Source organism: Balaenoptera ricei, chromosome 5, assembly GCF_028023285.1.
Source record: "Balaenoptera ricei isolate mBalRic1 chromosome 5, mBalRic1.hap2, whole genome shotgun sequence".
Lineage (NCBI taxonomy): Eukaryota > Metazoa > Chordata > Mammalia > Artiodactyla > Balaenopteridae > Balaenoptera > Balaenoptera ricei.
In genome coordinates this window covers 36,210,941-36,230,096 of record NC_082643.1, presented here as the reverse complement: position 1 = coordinate 36,230,096, position 19,156 = coordinate 36,210,941, and the positions used below count along the sequence as shown (strand labels likewise).

At 47.6% G+C, this 19,156-nt stretch overlaps 1 protein-coding gene across 1 annotated transcript in view; it reads right to left on the bottom strand.

Annotated features, from left to right (window-relative positions):
- Positions 1-511: 511 nt before the first annotated feature.
- Positions 512-19,156, bottom strand: part of FHDC1 (FH2 domain containing 1) — a 39,203-nt gene continuing 20,558 nt past the window's right edge. The window contains exons 5-12 of the mRNA XM_059923952.1: positions 16,612-16,697; positions 16,419-16,519; positions 13,744-13,814; positions 13,536-13,643; positions 11,707-11,777; positions 9,137-9,254; positions 5,689-5,853; positions 512-3,659 (exon numbers count right to left, since the gene is read on the bottom strand). Coding sequence (XP_059779935.1) covers positions 1,641-3,659; positions 5,689-5,853; positions 9,137-9,254; positions 11,707-11,777; positions 13,536-13,643; positions 13,744-13,814; positions 16,419-16,519; positions 16,612-16,697 — 2,739 coding nt within the window. The 3' untranslated portion in view covers positions 512-1,640. The remainder of the gene's footprint in view (positions 3,660-5,688; positions 5,854-9,136; positions 9,255-11,706; positions 11,778-13,535; positions 13,644-13,743; positions 13,815-16,418; positions 16,520-16,611; positions 16,698-19,156) is intronic.

Sequence of the window (19,156 nt, the reverse complement as noted above, 5' to 3'; positions counted from 1 at the left end):
GGCCCTATGGTTTGAACATTTTTGTCTGCATGGTTAAATACATGATTTTTAAGGCTTTTTGAGATGGTGAAAAATGGCTCAGGATTCATCTTTGTGGAGCACTGGAAATACGTACTGAGGGCTGCTTTTACAAGAGGTTTTGTGGTCAAGTGCCTTACTTCTTCAACCATGAAGTTTACCTTTTCAATTTAGCTAACTTATGGAAGCTCAGAGTTTCCAATTAATTTGAATGGAAGGCAACATTCTACAGGAGGGAGACTATAACATCGACCTGATGGATTCAACACAAATACATTATATTTGCCAAAATCCACCTACTGCTGTCAGATCTGAAACAAAGTTTCACTAACAAGTGATCAAAAGTGAAAAGGGGGGGGGGGGCAATTTTTAAATAACAAAAAAGTTTCAAGAATTCCCCCATTTCCCAATTAGTTAAAGGGAAGTAGTGAACAGGCACTGAGTAGAAATAGTACATGTTTTCCTCTTTCTTTTGAATGAAGCCTGATTTTTTTTTTCAAAAATTTCCTAATATAAAATCTTCTTAAAGCAATTTCATTTTTTTTTTTTTTTTTGCTCTGTTTTTAAGAACTTGATCTGGTTTTTCTCAGGATTTAAAACCACTGTACCAAACAACAGACAGCAACATTAAAAAGTATCATCGAGAGAGAGAGAGAGAGGTGAGAGGAGAGAGCTTCTCTCCAGGCTCCAGGTCACATTAGCAAAGGAAAGAGTGGGAGACTGAAGGGTTTATTCTTCCCTGTAACTAGAGCGAACACAGGTCATAGCAGCCTTCACTCAGTTTTGCAACAGATACTCAAATGAGAAAACACAACGGGAAAGATGTGCTCAGCTGAACAGTCCCTGATGACCTTCCATCAAAATATGGCACCTCTAAACTCTGGAAGCTTCAGCATTCTCCCAGGGGCTGCCACCCACCTGCAGGGGAGACTTGCCCCACTGCCCACGGTGCCTGTCCCAACACACGGGAGCACCCGATTTCCGTCCACCAGTCTCACTTTCCCTCCTGTCCACACCCAAACCCTCACCAAAGTCAGCAGGGTGAGATGAGCAAAGAAGAAAGTCTTCAGGAAGACGGGGCCAACCACAGAACACCCAAGGGCTTGCGGAAGTCCAGTTGCCAGCTATGCACGGGGTGGGCAGGTGGAGCCCTGAGGCCAGGGAACACAGGAAGATAAAAACATCTTCACCATTTTCCCCCTGGGACGCACTTCACGCCGTGAAAGGAACCAACTAAAACAACGTTTAATTTTTATATTAAAAAATAAGTCATTGATATACAAAAACTGGCCCCAAATCTTCTTTTATTTGTTACACAGGAAAGTCATTTTCCTCGTCTGAGTCGTTCACGGGTCTCTGTGTTCTGTTTGGGAGACGGGGTCCGCCTGGTCCACCTCCTGGGCGCTGCGGAGACGCCTGCCCATGGCGGCGGGACGTCCGTCCAGCCGGAGTCAGCGTGGCATGGTAGGTGGGCCCCACAGCTGCACCTTCGGTGACAGGAGCACTGGCAGGTGGCCCCGGCGGAGGACTTTATGTGGAACAGACATTCGGGGTCGGCCTTTCACAGAAGTCAGTCCTCACCACCCGAACCCCAGGAGGCGAGAGGGGAGCGCAGACGCCCCTCACTTCCACAAGGGATGGAGCCCCTTCCCCAGCGCCCCCCGACAGGCGTCCTTCAGCCGGAAGGAGGCCCTTTCCCCGGCCCCGCGGCCCTTCGGCGGGGCCTGGGCGCTGTCTCCGGGGCCCTCGGCCGACTCGGGCCCCTTCCGGGGGGCGCGGGCGAGGCCGGCCCGCCGCAGGGCGCCGCTGTCCTTGGGGGCAGCGTCCTCGAGGCCACCCTTCACCTTCAGCTGCCGCTGCGACACAGTCCGGGTGAGGCCCGGGGATCTGGCCACAGGGGGGGAGTCGGTCCTCTGACACCGAGACGAGGAGGCGACCGTGTTGCGGGCGAAGCTGGGGACCGGGGCCGGGCCGCGGGGCGCGCTGGGGGCCGGCGGGGCGCGGGGCGGCTCCTCGGGGCCGTCGGGGCCCTGGGAGCCGGAGCGGCAGATCTTGTTCTCCTCGGGCTTCTGCCGCGGGACATTGCGCAGGGGCTTGGCGCTGGGCTTCCTGAAGGAGCTCCTGGGCGGCGCTGGGGGTTCCCTCCCGGGCCGGGCCGCCGTCGATGGCCTCCCGGGCGACGCGTTCGGGAGCCCCAGCACCGAGCTGCGGCGCGACACCGGCGCCGGCGGGTTAGCACCGCCGGGGGCCTCGCGAGGGGGACGCTTGCCCGCGGGGGGCGCGCGGCCGGCGCGCGAGATGGGCACGACCTTGCGCATGCTCTCGCCCTCCCAGCCAGTCAGCGCCCGCACCGGCCCTGCCGCCCCCGCGCCCCGCCGGGCAGGCCCCGCCCTGGACGCCCCCGCCGACGCCTGTTTGAGGGGGCTCCTCTTCGGGGCCATCACTTCCCTTCCTCTGGCCGTCCTGTCCGTGGGCAGGCCTCCCTCGCAGCCCGGCTCGCTCTTCCCCGAGACGGAGCCGCCGGAGGCGGAGGCGGCAATGGGAGCCTCCGCAGGCGGGTTGCGGGCGGGGTTTGAGGAGACCTGGCTGCCGCCCGTCTCCCCGGCCCTGGAGGACACGGAGCCCTCTCCGTCGCCCCCCTCCCCCGGATCCGCCCCTTCGGGTCTGGAGTCGGTTCCCTCCGAGCAGTCCAGGATCAGCGAGCAGTCGGTGGTGTCCGAGACGTAGAACAGAGGCCCAGGATCTTGGTTCTCGGGGTCGCTGCTGCCCTCAGATACCGGAGCCGCGCTGATGGGCTCATCCGGGGCAGCGCTGCCATCCCCCGGGGCCAGGATGGGACCCCCCTGGGCACCTCTGCCCACGAGCGTCGGGCTACCGTTGCTGGCGCCCAGGGACTGCGGGCTCTCATCCCCCACGGACGCCAGCTCCATTGTGCTGAAGTCATTCACGGTCAGCGGGGCCAGCTCCTCCGGGCCCTTGGCAGCCTGGAGGTCGAACTGGGCCAGACCTGTCACCAGCTCATGCTCCCTAATCCCTAGAGCCAACAGCGAGAGTGGAGGGGACCGCACAGGACCCAGGCCCACGGGCTCGCTGTTCCTCTTTCGGAGGATGCTGACCCCATTGCCCCGAACTCGGGGTAAGGCGGAGGCGGGTTCCTCAGGCCCGGGGGCCAGGAGCTGGCTCGGCCAAGCGGAGGTGGGGTGGGGGGCTTCCTCCTGGCCCTCCGAGGCCGGAGGTCTGTGTGCTGGGCTGGAGCCCTGGTCCCTCTGTTCTCCAGGCTCCGTCCGGGCTCTGCTGGCCGGGGCCTGCCGGGGGCAGCTCCGGGGCAAGCTGTGGAACTTGAGATCCTCGGGGCTGCCCGTGGAGCTCTCCAGGAAGGTCAGCAGCTCCCGGTCAGCTGTGATGCCCAGGGAGAGGCGGGAGCGGCGGGTGTTGGGGGGCCGGTAGGAGAGGCTGATGGGCCTGGAGTGCAGGAAAGGGGGCAGGTCCTCCACGCCCCTCTGAGTCAACAGCTCCACGTCATTTTCACTGCTGCTCCGGCCGAATCCAAGCTCCCCAGCCGTCCAGGAATGCCGTTTCTGCTCCAGCTCCTTCAGCCGCTGCAGCCGCCTCAGCTCCTGCACCTCGCGGTCGTGGTTGTCCTGAAGGAGGGACGGAGAGAAGCCAGAAGATGCATGAGACACATGGGACCCAACTGCAATTCCAGAGACAGCTACCCTAAGACCCCACTGAGAGACACAGGCTGGAGGAGAGACCTGGGTCATTTGTTTCACTGAGGGAGACGGCCTGTGTTTGCATGCGAATGTGTGTTTGCACGTGCATGGGTGCCGGGAGGGCTGGAGGCCTCGGTTCTCTGCAAGCAACGTGGGCGTGACCGGGCGTGCACACTAGGCCTGGCCCCAACCATCTGCCTAAGGTTGTCATCAGATCCCTGGGCCCAACTTCCAGTCAAGGCATTGTGCCCTCAGTGCGGGCTGTGATTCCACACATGCCCGAGACCTCAACTCGGAGGAAACCCAACTTGGTTTCTAAGCAGGGCAAGACAGAAAGGACTTCCAGGAAAGTGCTATTTAGGCAAGAGCAGAGAGAAAAATACTATGGGTGTTAAAAGAATCTGTGTTGCATGGAAACATCTACACACACACACTCATGTGCACACATTCTACTTAACAATGATTTGGATGCATAAATGTAGACTCAGGACATTAAGAGATGCCTTTCAATCTGTGTTCTCTGAATGCTCCCTGGTAAAGAAACACCAGAAATGCCACCGAGGCTCTGTCCCTTATGCCCCACCCACTTCCCACAATCGGAGAGGAGGATTTGCTTTACAAATCTTTCTACCTTTCTCCCTGCTCCAAGGACCCAGCCCTCCCGCAACAAACCGAACCGGAACAAATGCACACACCAAAGCACGCTTTACTGTCCTTAAATATACTTGTGTCACGTAAACGTGCAGATGTCGCACCCAAATCTGTTATCGTTAGTGCTTTTTACTTGAAAATCAATTTCCTCAAACAGTGGACTTTCCCTTCCAAGTTTCTGAGAGGCTCTGGCTCTGACCGGAAATTCTGCGCCCCTCCTGCAGCTCTGGCCTCGGGCTCCCCAGGGTCCCAGGTCTTCTCCTTTCAAGGCTGCCTGTGGGAGGGCATGGGGCCAGCTCCTGGCTCTCAGGACAGCTGGGCTGAGAGCATCATACAGGTGGCCTCATGGGCCTGGAGAATTCTGACTGGGAGTGAGGGCCTCAGAAAGAGCCAAATTGGCCGCTACCGCCCACCAGCGCCTCTGCCTGCTGACCTCACTGCTTGGATACGGGAGAGGAAACGTGGCCACAGGCTCAGCCTCCTCTTCGCTGGACAGAGAAAGGCAGCTTGAGAACTCCAGTTACTCACTTAGGGCTGGGGAGACGCTTGAGCAACCCCTCAGAGAAATTCAGCTAAGGACAAACCTGCACTTAAAATATAGGGAAAGAGGTGACCCACGAGTACTTTGTTCCTTATCAGCACCTGAAATGATGGGATGTTATTTTGCTTTTAATCGACAGATGAAAGTTTTATTTGCAAAGCCAAGCAACCCAAAGAGTTTTCTGGCTTCTGCATGAACTCAGAGATTATTGGACCCGGAGGCTGAAGGGCAAGAAAGCAGCAGTCATGTTCAGACAGCAGCAGACTCCCTCACTATCCGGGCACTTTGAAGCCCACTCTGGCCGAGGACAGCCTGGTTCCCCAGATGCCAACCCCTGGCAATGGCTATGGAGCTTAAAACAGGGGAGTGAGGGCCTTCCCATCATCCCCCTGCGACAAAGGTCCCCCTGGAAAAGGAAAATGTCTCCTGGGAAGGGGGAAGGGTCTTCAAAGAGGCCTCTTAATATCGTGACTGCCATCCTAAAAAAACCTAACAAAATGCTTTTAGGGCATCAGAGCGAGCGTAGGAATGAGCAGCTAAGTAGCAAAGGCAGCCAAACACTAGACTCCTGCCAACAGGGAAAGGCTCGGGGCTGAGAGGGCAGAGCCTTTCCCCGGAATCCCGAGTGACAGCTGGGCAACACCGCCGGGGCCAGACCTTCCTAATGCCGCGGAGCTGCTGAAGCACCTTTCCGCCACAGGCAGAGGGCTGGCTGGGAAGAGGAAAAAGAAAAATCCTGACAACTCAGAAAACACAGAGCCGTACCTTCACTGCTTTGTTGAATTTGACACAGAAGTCTCTGAATATCTGAAGGCACTCGTCCAGTTTCACGGTGTCTTTGTCTTCACAGAAAAAGTCGATGAGGGTGTGGGCCTCATCCTGGAGCTCTTGCTTCCAGCGCTCCAGCTCTGCCAGCTTTTTCAGGGCAAACTGCGGGGAAGGGGACAAACAGCACACGCTGAGGTAAGCGCTCTGCCTGCTGCCTGGGGTTCAGTTTCAGGTCTCACTGCACGTCCCTCAGAGCTGACAGGAGAGTAATTCACCCCAAACAACACCTTGGGGAAGCGAGGGGAACCCCTGTGCAAGGCCTGAGAGCCACAGGAGACTGAAGAGCTTTAAGCTGGAGGATGCCACCAACCAAATGTTCCCCTGTAATGTCACTGGACACATGGCACAGGAGTGCAGTTGGTGTTGTTAAGGAAAACCCTGCATCTGTCTGTATCTGTTCTTCCTTCTCTCATGACTGAGGCTTATACTGGGCCAAGGGTCTACTTCAGGGTCCCGGAAGTCACTTATATTGACCAGTTGTCTTATTCAGAGGTCTGCCCCATTGAGAGGGATTTAATCTTACCCCCAAATGAGCTCTATCAGGGTCAGTGTCACCCCTGCAGGGACAAATGCCCAGCCAGGGCTTCTTATCCGAGTCAGCTCTGTCTATGGCCCACACTTGCACCCCTCACCCCCAAGCCATTCAGTAGATTTGGGGTGGACCTGCCATTACTTTATTAAAACTCCCCAGGAGGTTCTGATGGGTACCCGTGGCTTGGAACTACTGCCCTATACAAATCAATCCTCTTGGCCTCTTTGTTTTTTCCTAATTCTTCTAGGACAACGTATACAAGGCCCATACAGACTCAAGTACTGCAGCAACACAGTGGGGCCAAAGGAAGCCCGCTCTCCTCCACTGAGCCCCAGCCCCTTCAGGATGGGGATCCCCAGGGCCAAAGGCACAAGCAAATGTCCCCGACGGCAGCTCAGTGACATTTCCTGTTGAGCTGAGGTGAGGAAGCAGCAGGTAGAGGAGATGTATCCCCGGGGAGACAGCATTTGGGGTCACAGTGAAGCCTGACAGTGCTTTCTTTTTCACTGGATAACAAGGCTTATATGAAGAAGGACTGCATGGGGTATATTCCTTTATGAAATCACACTTCTATTTGAGAAAATTCTTCTTGGGTGGAGGGCTGGGCGTGGGAAATAGTGAAGTTGCGGGCTGCCCACCTGGAGGATGGGCTCACTGCTGGAACACTAAAGAGAATCTCAGGAGAAATTCCGAGAAGACGCGTCCCCTCCCACCTACCCACACACTAACCCCCTTCAAAGCCCTTTTCTTCCACCAAGCACATTCGAGAGGTAGCAGGAAACCAAAACTATTTAGGAAACCAAATACCAGAGAAAGTAACCATCTGAGTCAGTAACCCGAGGCAGTGTGTGCGTTCACGCTGTATTTTTCTTCGAGGAGAGAAGGGTATTAATGGAAGGATAAATCTTTGCCTGTCATTCTCACACAGGGGGAAAGGTGGATTCCAGCCAAGAACAGCTCAACTGCAGAAAAACAGGACTTTGACAAGAATCTTCATGGGCGCTTACTCCACCTGGGATGTCTCATCGCAGATCTTGTGGGGACAGGGAGAGTGCCTGAGCGCTTGCAGTCCCCTTAGGACTTGGGAAAGTGAAACATTCTGAATAGGGCCTGAAAAGCCACCACGCTCAGAGTTGTTTGCCAAGAGCTGGTTGCTGAACCCTTTCCTCATGGTTAAGGCCACAGATGAAGAAGCCCAAAGTGACACTGGCAAAACATGAATGACAGATTGGCAGTTGTGGCAGCAAACTCAACTTTCCAGCTCGAACTTGTCTGCTGTGGACCAAAGTTCCACACCAGTGCACTTGGTACCTCTCACCCAAAGGGTCAAAACACTGAAACATATCTGCAAAACTGTGTTCCTGTCATTTTTCTGCTCAAAAATGGTTCACCACGGCTTAGAGAGCAAAGTTTTCAGACTGGCATTCAGAGCCCTTCGTGGCCGGACCATAACCTAACTTAAAAAATTGTATTTCCCCCATTTAAAAAGAAAGTGAACTTAAAAAAGAAAAATAAATAGCTGCGTGGAACAGTTTACTTAGCGAGATAAAGATGACTACTAGGAAGACGAGTTCAGAGTGAAAACAAGATTGCTTCTGAAGAGCAGTCCGGGGGTATGGCTTTGCATCATAAGCCTTCTGTGCTACTATTTATCATAAGAGATTAACATTTAATATAAGAACTGAGAAATGAGACCTCCAGAATCCTCCTCCTGATGTGTGACAGGCCTTCTCCTTGAATTTCTGGATTTGTTCCATTTGTCTTTACTGCTGAGTGTTTTCCTAGCTACTGTTAGATGATTCTGTGGTGGTGTTTGCTTTGTTGTCTCACTTTGAGAAGAAAATCTGTGCACTTTTAAGGGAAAATTAGAGTTTAGTGACTTATGAAAGAAAATACAGAACATGTGTTTAATAATAAAAACAAACTCCCAGCAGAGCCAAACAAAATCAAATGTTCGCTGACGGGAGCTGCAGCTCACAGCATTTGATGTGACTTCATTACAAGGAAACGAGGGGAGGCTGAGGTTGGTCCAACCCTCAAAAGCACTGGTCCCTTTCCACCGCCCAGGGCGGCCCTGCCTCATGTATTCCAGCTCATGAGCCTCGAAGCCCTGACACTGAAGGCAGCACACCATTTCACTGAAGACTGAAAGCATGAAAAGGTGCCACCTTTTTTTAAAAAAAAATAAGGAAGATAAAAGAAGTATGTCAGACTGTGATTAGTGAGTCACAGTGAGCTGTCACAGACATGTTCTCTCTGCTGGGTTTTGTTGATGTTATTCCGAACAGCTCCTGCCACACCCTGTGGGGCTGGTGCATTTGGGGTGGTGAGAGGCACTGGCTCTGGTGTGTTCTCCTGCCCTCCCTATAAAACATGCCAAAACGGAGCTTGTTTCTGCCACAAAAACAACTGAAGGAACAACAGCCCAAGTGCTCAGGTGTCTTTAACGATCTCCGTGGAACTTCCTACTGGTGTCCAAAAGTTCAAGTGGGAGACAAGAACTCCTGAACCGTGCTTTAGAAGCAAAACCTGAGTTGCCAGGCAGAAGCTGCCAAGTGTAAGCATAAGGGATCCCAGTTCACTCCCGGGCGGTGCCATCATGCAGACAGAGCAGAGATAAACAGAGACCCTGTCCCTAACCAAAGCCTCAGGGTTAGACCATATTCAATATCCTCTGCCAAAAAACCAACCCAGCAAAGGCTGGGCACTGAAATACAAACTTCCTTTTACTGACTTGGGGGAAAAAATATGAATGGGAACCTGCTGCTTCCACAAACAGCCCTGCAAACGTAACCACCCTTGAGGGGCTGCTGAAGATGAGATCAGAGGGACTGACTCGAATCACACACACACCTGAAGGAAATCTTCCATCTGCTGACAGAGCTCGCCATCCCGCTGGACGTTCTCCTTTAGAGATCTTGTCCTGACAAAGAGTGAGTGCAGCTCTGCCTCTGTGTTATCCAGAGATAATCTGAAAGAAGAAAGGGGAGAGTGGGTACCTGGTACAGGAGGCCAGGTGTCACGCAGGTACATCAGACAAGACCCTGGAAACAGAAGGGGAGAGCTACCGCGATTACGTTTACCGACCTCTGTATCTAGAGTTTCCTCCTATGTTTCCTTAAGAGGCGATTCCTTCCTAAAGACACACACTGGTTCAAAGAGCAGGCTGTAATTTTGTTCTTGCTGGTGAGATAACCAAAAGCATGGGACTTGTGAAGCTTTTCATGAACTAGGTCTGAACATCTTTATGCCATCAGCCTTAGAATTCTGCAGGACTCAGATACTTATACTTTCCTCTGGCCATGAAATGCAAATACAAAAGCTCTAACCCATGAAAAGCAAGGCAGCGCATGCTGATAAACGGGGTACTAAGGGTGATACGGAGACACTACACAAACTGCATGTTGCTCGCCACAGGCAACCAGAGTCAGCACCCTGTGTCTTAGAGAGAACTGACACACAGCTAACAGTTCTGGAGAGAAATGGTGGAATTGATGGCAAGGCTTTTGTTACATAGGTCACACCCAGATTAATAGAGCATGAATGATGTTTATGTCGCCTGGTAAAGCGAATAGATGAAACCTAAATCCAGGTGGAATTCAATTAGCAAATTCATAAATCAAGATGCTTTCATGCTTCCATGATCAATTCTAACTTTTTTTTTTTATGCAATAGTTTTCCACCTTCAGGGGCTTCCCTGGTGGCACAGTGGTTAAGAATCCGCCTGCCAACTCAGGGGACACGGGTTCGAGCCCTGGGTCTGGGAAGATCCCGCGTGCTGCAGAGCATCTAAGCCCATGTGCCACAACTGCTGAGCCTGGGTTCTAGAGCCCGTGAGCCAAAACTACAGGGCCCACGTGCCACAACTACTGAAACCCGTGTGCCTAGAGCCCGTGCTCCGCAACAAGAGAAGCCACCGCAATGAGAAGCCCACGCACCACAACAAAGAGTAGCCCCTGCTCACCGCAACTAGAGAAAGCCCGCACACAGCAACAAAGACCCAACGCAGCCAAAAATAAAAATAAATAAATAAAATAAATAAATTTATAAAAAAAAATAGTTTTCCACCTTCACTGGTCACCGGCACCCACCTATGACCTGTTTGTACTTCACTTTCCATTTCAAATAAATAACCTTAGTAAATAAGTTTTTTCTAAGACAATATCTAGCTAACTTTCCCCATCTAACTCTGACCAGAAATGGAACGGTTATTTCTCTATGTATCTCTTAGAAACATTTCCATACTAGGAAGTGGAAAAAATATTCCCACACAAATTTCTGTTAGTAATTCAGAAACCAAAACAGTTTATATCTTTGAAAATACTCATTCTTTGGGGAGAATACTCTGGTGATCTGTAAATATGAACTATGAACTGTTTACACCTTTGGACGGATAATCTCACTTTGGGAAAGACATGTCTTCTGTGGTTAGATGTTTGCAGTCAGTAACACCGAGATGTGGGCCAGTGGCGGGGTGGGGCTTAGAAAGCTCTGGTTCATGTGTTTATGCATACGGTTCACAGCTGTCCCAACTGGATAGAATCCCTCAGATAACAAGCAGATGACATGCACTGGGTTGATACGTGAGGTGAGGTGCTGGAGCCAGCTCATGGGACGCAGCTGTGGCTGTGGGTATCCCTCCCCAGCTCCACAGTCAGTAGTGCCACATTGGGAGCTTGAGATCAGCCATGGCAGCAGTATTTATGCCATGGAAATCAGCAGTTGCTACAAATCAGGACTTTTCTCCCTAAAAAGCTGGTCGTTGGACATTTACCACTGATGTGTGGATATGTATTGTAAATTTAAAAGCACAGGACTCAAAATAGCATGTATACACAGATTACAGCTATGTTAAAATACACATCTATAACAGGATCAGAAGTAAACAGTGATGTAAATACAGCTTTATGTTTGGTAGATACTTTCTCTGCAAAGTTGAGTGACTAATTTAAAACAAAATCCTTTCACAGCCCTTGGTATGGTTCCAACTTCTTTTAATGCAATAGAAAATAAACGTACCATGTTAGATTCTAAAGGAATCAGTGATGTATGACCCTGGAAGCTTGCCTGATACATACCAACTCCCAACGTAACAGGCTGTGTTCTTTGAGCCCTATCTTTTGGGTGTGGAGGTATTTGAAGTTCTTAATCCATATATATATATATATAGATATATTTTTACACTGATGAGATTCATTAGAATAGACTGCAATAGGAGTTTTTTAGATTAAAAATAAAGATTAATTTTTCAAAACCCCCAAATTCCAAAGGTGCACACATACCTCTGTAACCAAATGAAAGGAAGGTCTGAAAGTTCAACAAGACAAAACTTTTAAAATTTCAAACCTGAAAGACTACCTGAAGAAGGTAGTTAAAGAAAAACAACAAAAAACCTTGTTCTCACAATTCTCTTCCTTGCTTACCTAGCAGCCTCCTGAACATGATGCAATTTTTCAGAAAAGTTTAGAAGCACGGCATCTTTCTTCTGGGCTTCCTGGAACAAAACCAGAATTTTCTCTCACTATATAGGGATAAAACTGGAATTTTATCCACTATATGGAGAAAATTTTTTCAGGGCTTAAAGGAACCATAAAATCACTGTTCCCATTTTTAGGCTTGATACATTCAAAGCAATTCACTGAGTCATGAACTCTTAGTCTGATATTCTTAGTAAGACTGACCAGAACTCTCCTACTCTCAAGAAACATTTAACTTCCCAGAGCAACTGATCCTGACAAGAAACACGACTCATGTGCATGAAGACTCAGTGGAAGGAGGCGGCGGCTTAGCAGGGCTCATTGTTCCTAAGAGAATCCAATATATCCTGCTGAAATACCACCCATACCTATGAGTATGCCTCTACTTGACCGAGCTACTTGCAGCTGTTAGACCAGTTTGCAAACTGAGTTTAATCAGAAGGTGCACAGGCCATGGGGGTGTTTGGATCCTTCATCTGTTCAGAGGGTACAAAGAAGGCAGGTATGAAGGGGGCAGTTACCAACTCAGGAAACTTCCCCACGTGGGCAGGGCCAAGCTACACAGAGCACCTGGATGGGGATCTAAAAGGGCAGCCCGGAGATTCTGCAAGCCACATGGGATGAGGAACACATTTTCTGGTTGCAATGCCCTGAAAATTGGCACAAATTAGTGCCAAGTTCAATGTGCCCTCTGTCTTCTGAAGAATACAGTCATAATAGTGTGTATTGTTTATGGAGAGCTTACCATATTCGGAACACTGAGCTAATAAGCGCGTTCTGGAATTATCTCCCTCCGCCCTCTCAATTACCTAGTTTTGAGATATCACTACCCCCCATCATTAGATGAAGAAATTGAGGAACTTAAGGCTTAAGTAACTTGTCTGAGGAAGTACAGCTAATAAAGGACAAGTCAAAATCTCCCCGTTCTATTCTGAAGCTCATACGTGAAACAAGGCTGCAACACAGCTTTCCTCCCAGGTGAAGCTGTATCTATGTGATCGCTGTCAAAACAACAAGGAGATTCAATGGGAAAAACAAACCAGCACAATTCGCTCTTTGAGATAATTTAACAACAAAGAGAGAACTGTCCTTGGCTGATCTCTGGCTTTGTAACTAGTTACTGGGGTGTCACACAGACCCAGTCAAAAATGCAAGTGATGGACAGGGTTCAGACCCCAAACGCTGTGTGAACGGCAAGGCCCTGTAACCCCCAGTTCACAAGGAAAATATGCAAGAGATCCCCTCATTGCTCTGACTCTTCCACTCCTTACACACAACGCGTCAAAAAATCTAGTCAGGTCAACTCGGAAATGTTTCAACACCCAGGCCCCTGCTCTCCATCCCTGTGGCCATTACTCTGATTCTCAACTCTCGCCAAACAAGGAGCGCCAACTTCCACCAAGAGGTACCCCTATTTCTATTCTCTCTCCACTCTAACCCACCCTCCACGTTGCCTCATTTCCCTAGCAACAAAAACATACCTGGTCAGGCCGTGGTGCCGTGTATAAACTTCTGTTGGCTCCCCATGGCTAAAGCATGGAGTCCAGATTCCCCAGCCACCACTCGGCCTCACCCCCGACCCCTCCACTTCCCTCCAGGCCTGTAACCCCAGGTGCAGCCCAACTCAGGAATCTGCAAATAGAACCTTCTTGGCACCTACGGTGCCCTTTCCTGACTCTGTTTGATGCCACCTTACACCTCTGAAAAACTTCACTGCCTTGGGGGCGGGGGTGGGTAACGTACATTCTCTCTCTGTATCGATCACTTCCACATACCTGTGCAACAAAGTGCAGGAGATTCATCCCAGGTTTATTTGCTTTTGTGTCTGCCAATTTGAGCAAAGAAGATAGTTTAAATCCTACTGCATTGCCAGCATACCCTCCCTAAAGAAGACAAATCAAAAGAAAAAATATACATACACCTTTAGACACACAAATAAAGTTGGAAATACAACATTAACATTTTTTTTTGAACTTCACTTACTGCATTCATGATATTCCCTGCTTGCAGCACCAAGTGTAATATCGAATGTAGTTCCTCACATGACATCAGCTCTGTCAGAAAGAACACACCACGGTATCTTAGAGAAGGCTTCAGCTTAAACACACACGAGACAGCTACCACATCCAAGTTCAAGTGTGTCTGAAGCAAGCTCTGACCCTAAACTGTATAAAAGACTGAAACAAACAAAGTAGCACACTGCATGGTATCTAATGTACCACTGGCTACTGGTGATGCACATTCTAGTGTTCAACTGGGAATCGAATATGTATGACACTTAAGTATCACACATACTTTGATAATGAACATTTTCAAGGAGTGGAGAATACAAAAGCCTTAGGAAAAGCAGCACACTGTGTTACAGGAATAATCTCCTCTCAGCAGTTATTTCTTTATGGTTTCCTTTATATCCTTTGAGACTATATTTATGGACTATGACAACGAATAGTGCACAGCATTTTGCTCAGCTGACGAGCTATGAGGAGATAAAAAGTAAACAGGCTGGGATTTCAGGTAAATAACTTGCAAAGCTCCAACCCTTAGCGGCAGGTACCCAGAGAACCTTTCCATTTTATTTAAAACTCTACATTTCATTTGGATTGGCTTAAAGGTTTAACAAGGAACTTATCATTGTCATATATTGGTAAACTAGTTCGTTAAACATGAAGTCTTTTGTACACACACCTATGCAAATAAACAATATTAAAAATTGCTAATGTATTTGAAAAGCTGAAAAGAAAATTTAATTATTAAAATTACTGTATATATAGGTAATAAAATGTCACCTATGATATTGTTAAGTTAATATTCTCCATTAAGTCTGGTATTACTTTCAAAAATTTACACTTGGGTCACTGCCTATACTGTGTTATCTAAGAAGGCCAGGTTTTGAAGAGTAACCAGATAAGAAACGTTTCCACCGTGGCCACAAATTTGCATCACTCAATATGAAAACATATTTTCCCATCTCTACTTGAACAGGAGAGACAATTCTTTCAAAACTGCTGCTTTAGGCTTGACACAGGAAGAAATTTTAAAAGGCCTCTATATTGAAAGAAGAAAATTCTTCTTAATTCTTAGTCTCCTCTCTAAAATGAAGAAAATATGATGAGCTGAAGAGAAAAACTTAATACAAGTCAGAGCAACTAAACAAGAAAACCAAATTGGAATAAACATTCTACCACAATAACTAGGAATCCAGAAAGTGACCAGGAGGAAATCAGGCTGGAGATCCCAGCTGATGAATGCTGGAAACTGTGAGGGCCAGGGAGCACCAGAGACTTTGCCTTGGAGCCGGCATTCTCAGTGCCGTACATGCCAGAAAGCAAGCTCCCAACCCTATGGAATGAGACACTAGAGCAACCTGAGGAGGCTATCCAAGGGGCGAGCAAAAATTAGCAAGTTGCTCTCTCTCAAATGTAATGAGCCCACCAGGTGTTAGAGTCTGGAGGGGACGCGGGTGGGAGAAGACACCACTGGAGCAGAAACATCAGGAAAGCTGGTAGAAGAGGAACAGGAGATGCCTGGGGAGGAGTCAGGAGGGAAGGAGGGATGCTTCCGGAAGAGCAGGGTCCCAGCCGCCAACAGAGGCCAGAGCGCTGGAGGAGACAGGCAGCTGGTCCCGGGCCCAGGCTGTGAGCACGCGCCACCATGTACACACACCCCAGACACACACAACTACACACACACCACACACTACACACACCACATACACACAACTACACACACACCACATACACACAACTACACACACACCACATACTACACACACCACACATAACTACACATACATCACATACTACACACACACCAGACACACGCAACTACACACACACCACATATTACACACAACTACACATGTGCCACATACTACACACACCTACACACACACCACACAATACACACACCACGTACACACTACACACACACCACATACACACACACTGCATACCACACAACTACACCCACACCACATACTACACACACACCACATACTACACACACACCAGACACACACCACTACACACACACCACATACTACACACACAGACACACCACATACACACACACAACTACACACACACCACATACTACACACACAGACACACCACATACACACACACAACTACACACACACCACATACACACACAACTACACACACACCACATACACACACAACTACACACACACCACATACTACAACACAGACACAAAACATGAACCATATATACACTATGCACACACCACACGCACTAAATGCACACCATACACACACACCATACACACACTAAGCACACACCATACACACACCACACACATACACAGAAAGCTAATCTAGGAGAGGAACAAAAGCAAGCTGCCACCAACAAGGTTTACTCCTAAGCTTGAGATGAAAGAAACCTTCTTTTACAGGAGGATAATATGCTAATTAATTGATTGATTGGTCAATTAATTAAATTAATTAACTGGGGGAGGCAGAAAAGTAAATGGAAATAAACTTTAAATACCATCCCTGGTAACATCTCATTTCCCTTTTTAGAGCATATCAGAAATGGAACTTTCCGTATCTAATTTTTCAATTGAACAGTTTTTTAAAAATAAACGGCTACCAAAATTAATCAAATCAAATTACACGAAGCATCATGTATTTACTCACCTTTTGTAGCGGTTCTTAGAATGGTTATATCTGTGTATAGAGAAGAACAAGAAGGCAAAAATTCTTTCTTTAGCACCATGGCTTCAATCCGCAGTGAATAGCTGAAAAACAAAAAGTACAGCTACAGTGTAGAATTTGACCTTGTTGATTTTAAAACCTTACTCTGCAAAGAACAGTGATGGGTGATCCTTACTTTGGCACCTGAATTAAGCAGTGCAGAAAGGAGTCTGCTAGGGACAGCTTGGCCACGTCTCCACTAAATGCCTTTAGTTTCTTTATCTAAAAGACAGATGGAAAAGTGGGTCAAGAAAAAAAGGACAAATGATTAAAATGGAACATCATTTTAAATTTCATCTTAGAATTCCTTTAGGAAATTAAGGATATCAGTGCTAAATTCAAATTAATAAAAATGTCAGCCTAAGAAAAGACAGAAAAGGGAATCATCACAGCTACTACTTTGTTGTTTAAAAGAAAAAAACCCGAACAAGCAAATTAGGGAGAGGAGAGCTGTGCCACTTATGTGGGCGTAAACAATCCCACACGAACCAGAAAGCTGGAGCCACCGGAATCCTCAGAGAGGTTACTAAAGGGAAAGGATCAGTTCCAAGGATGCAAACGTTCTGTAAGTTATAATCTGGAAGGGAGACCACTGTTTGGAAGAAGAAAGAAGAGACTGGATAGTCACTATAGCAGAGCCTTTGAGTCATAAAGGAAAAAAATCTTATTATTTTGAGTATTTTGCATATAAGATACTTAGACTGGGGGAGGGTGTCTAACACAGATCTTCTTTCTGAGGACAAGTCCTCCTTCACATCTAGTAGCTTTATAGGAAGGGACCACTGGATGTTGAGCTGAGTACACACTGGCTCTCCAGCAGGAAGATAAAGAGGAAAACGGCTTAAACAATTGAAAGATCAGTGTCAAGATTTCCCCCTGTGAAAAAAAATCAGGTAACATAAAGAGTGTGTACAGTGGATCCCACTTCTGTAAATTAAGAAAAGAAGTGTCTACTATGCCCCGACCCTCCACACACACACTACAAACACAGGAACAAGACAAACCAGACGTCTACGCTAGGTGATAGAATCACCACAGTCATTATCATTTTCATCTGCTGCTCATTTTTATTTCCTAAAATGTCCACAATGAGCATGTACTACTCCTGTAAAAAGTTATACTAAAAGTTATTAAACACACAAATATCCCTTCAACTGTAGTAAAGAAAAAAAAAAAAAAGAGTTCCAACATAGGAATATAGCCAAACAGCTAGCAAGTAGGGATGCAGGCAAAGAGAAAGTTCTCAAACTGCATCAGAGAGCAAGGCATGCCTTCCCCATAGAGAAAACAGGACCAACCCAAAAAACACATCTCTGTCTACTGTAATGGAGAGTCTTCCAACAACACTTTATGGTCAGGAGCACCTTAAGACTGCTAGAGTTTGTAGTAACCTATAAAAGAAAAGGATCGGGAAAAAAAAAAATATATATATATATATATACACTATACTTCAATTAAAAAAAAAAGACTTCTAGAGTAAAGCTGATAGCCTGTCTTTGAAGCTAACTGTTCCCAGTAAGCACTTACCACTTTGTTATGTTTTATAAAGCTTTCTCTCTTCCACCCCCTGGATTATGTTAGGTGCCCATAAAAATAACCTAATTTTTAAACCTCTTGAAAAATAGGAAATAACAGTTCAAAAGCACAGAGGAGTGGTCATCCATGTACAATGCTTGGTGTCAGTCGATTTATCTCTTGTAAAAATAAAATACAGTGTGTGTGTGTGTGTGTGAAAAAAATAAAAAAAAAAAACAACATTAAAAAAAAAAAAAAAAAAAGCACAGAGGAGGGGTATTTGCAAAGATCCACAAACTGAAATATCTGCATCAAAATGTAACAGCGCACAATTACTGAGCCTGCGCGTCTGGAGCCTGTGCTCCGCAACGGGAGAGGCCGCGATGGTGAGAGGCCCGTGCACCGCGATGAAGAGTGGCCCCCACTTGCCACAACTAGAGAAAGCCCGCGCACAGAAACAAAGACCCAACACAGCCAAAAATAAAAAATAAATAAATTAAAAAAAAAAAAAGTAACAGTGCAGATATCTGCACACCCCAGACACCCTGGTATTAAGTCTGGGCCTTAAGACTACATTTTTCCCCACAATGGGCAGAAAATAGCCATTTATAGAATTGCATTCTTTCCCCTACCTTTAGTGCCCCAAATTGAATTTTCCATTTTCAGCCTTACTAAATTTAAGGGCAGATGATGGAACTTCTGCATTAGCTAAACCCAAACTAGTGCCTAGTTTCTGAACTGAGAAAGCCACAGGATGAATTCTGGTCCCTCCTGAACTACAGTCTAATGATTCACCATATATGGGCAGGGGCAGAGCGGGGCTGTGCCTTTATATAAGACCACATATGTAGCATGGGCAAAACTTCTGAGAATCACAGCACAGTTTCCTGTCTGAAGCACAAGAACAGGTCATGCTAAGTACACTTGGTAGATATTTCTATTAAACATGTGCTGAACTGTAAATGAACAATGATTAATCGCCTTCACTTACATAATGAGTGAAAAATGTTTATGGAGTTCAAGAGAATGGTGATACTAAAGATAGTATTTGATTTAAATGCCATGTATACAGTTCTTAATTCCTTCTCAAAATGAGATTTATGTTCATTAAGAGGGATTACTGTGCCTTCACAGAGAGGAAGGTAAAAAAGAGGGTGGACAGACCC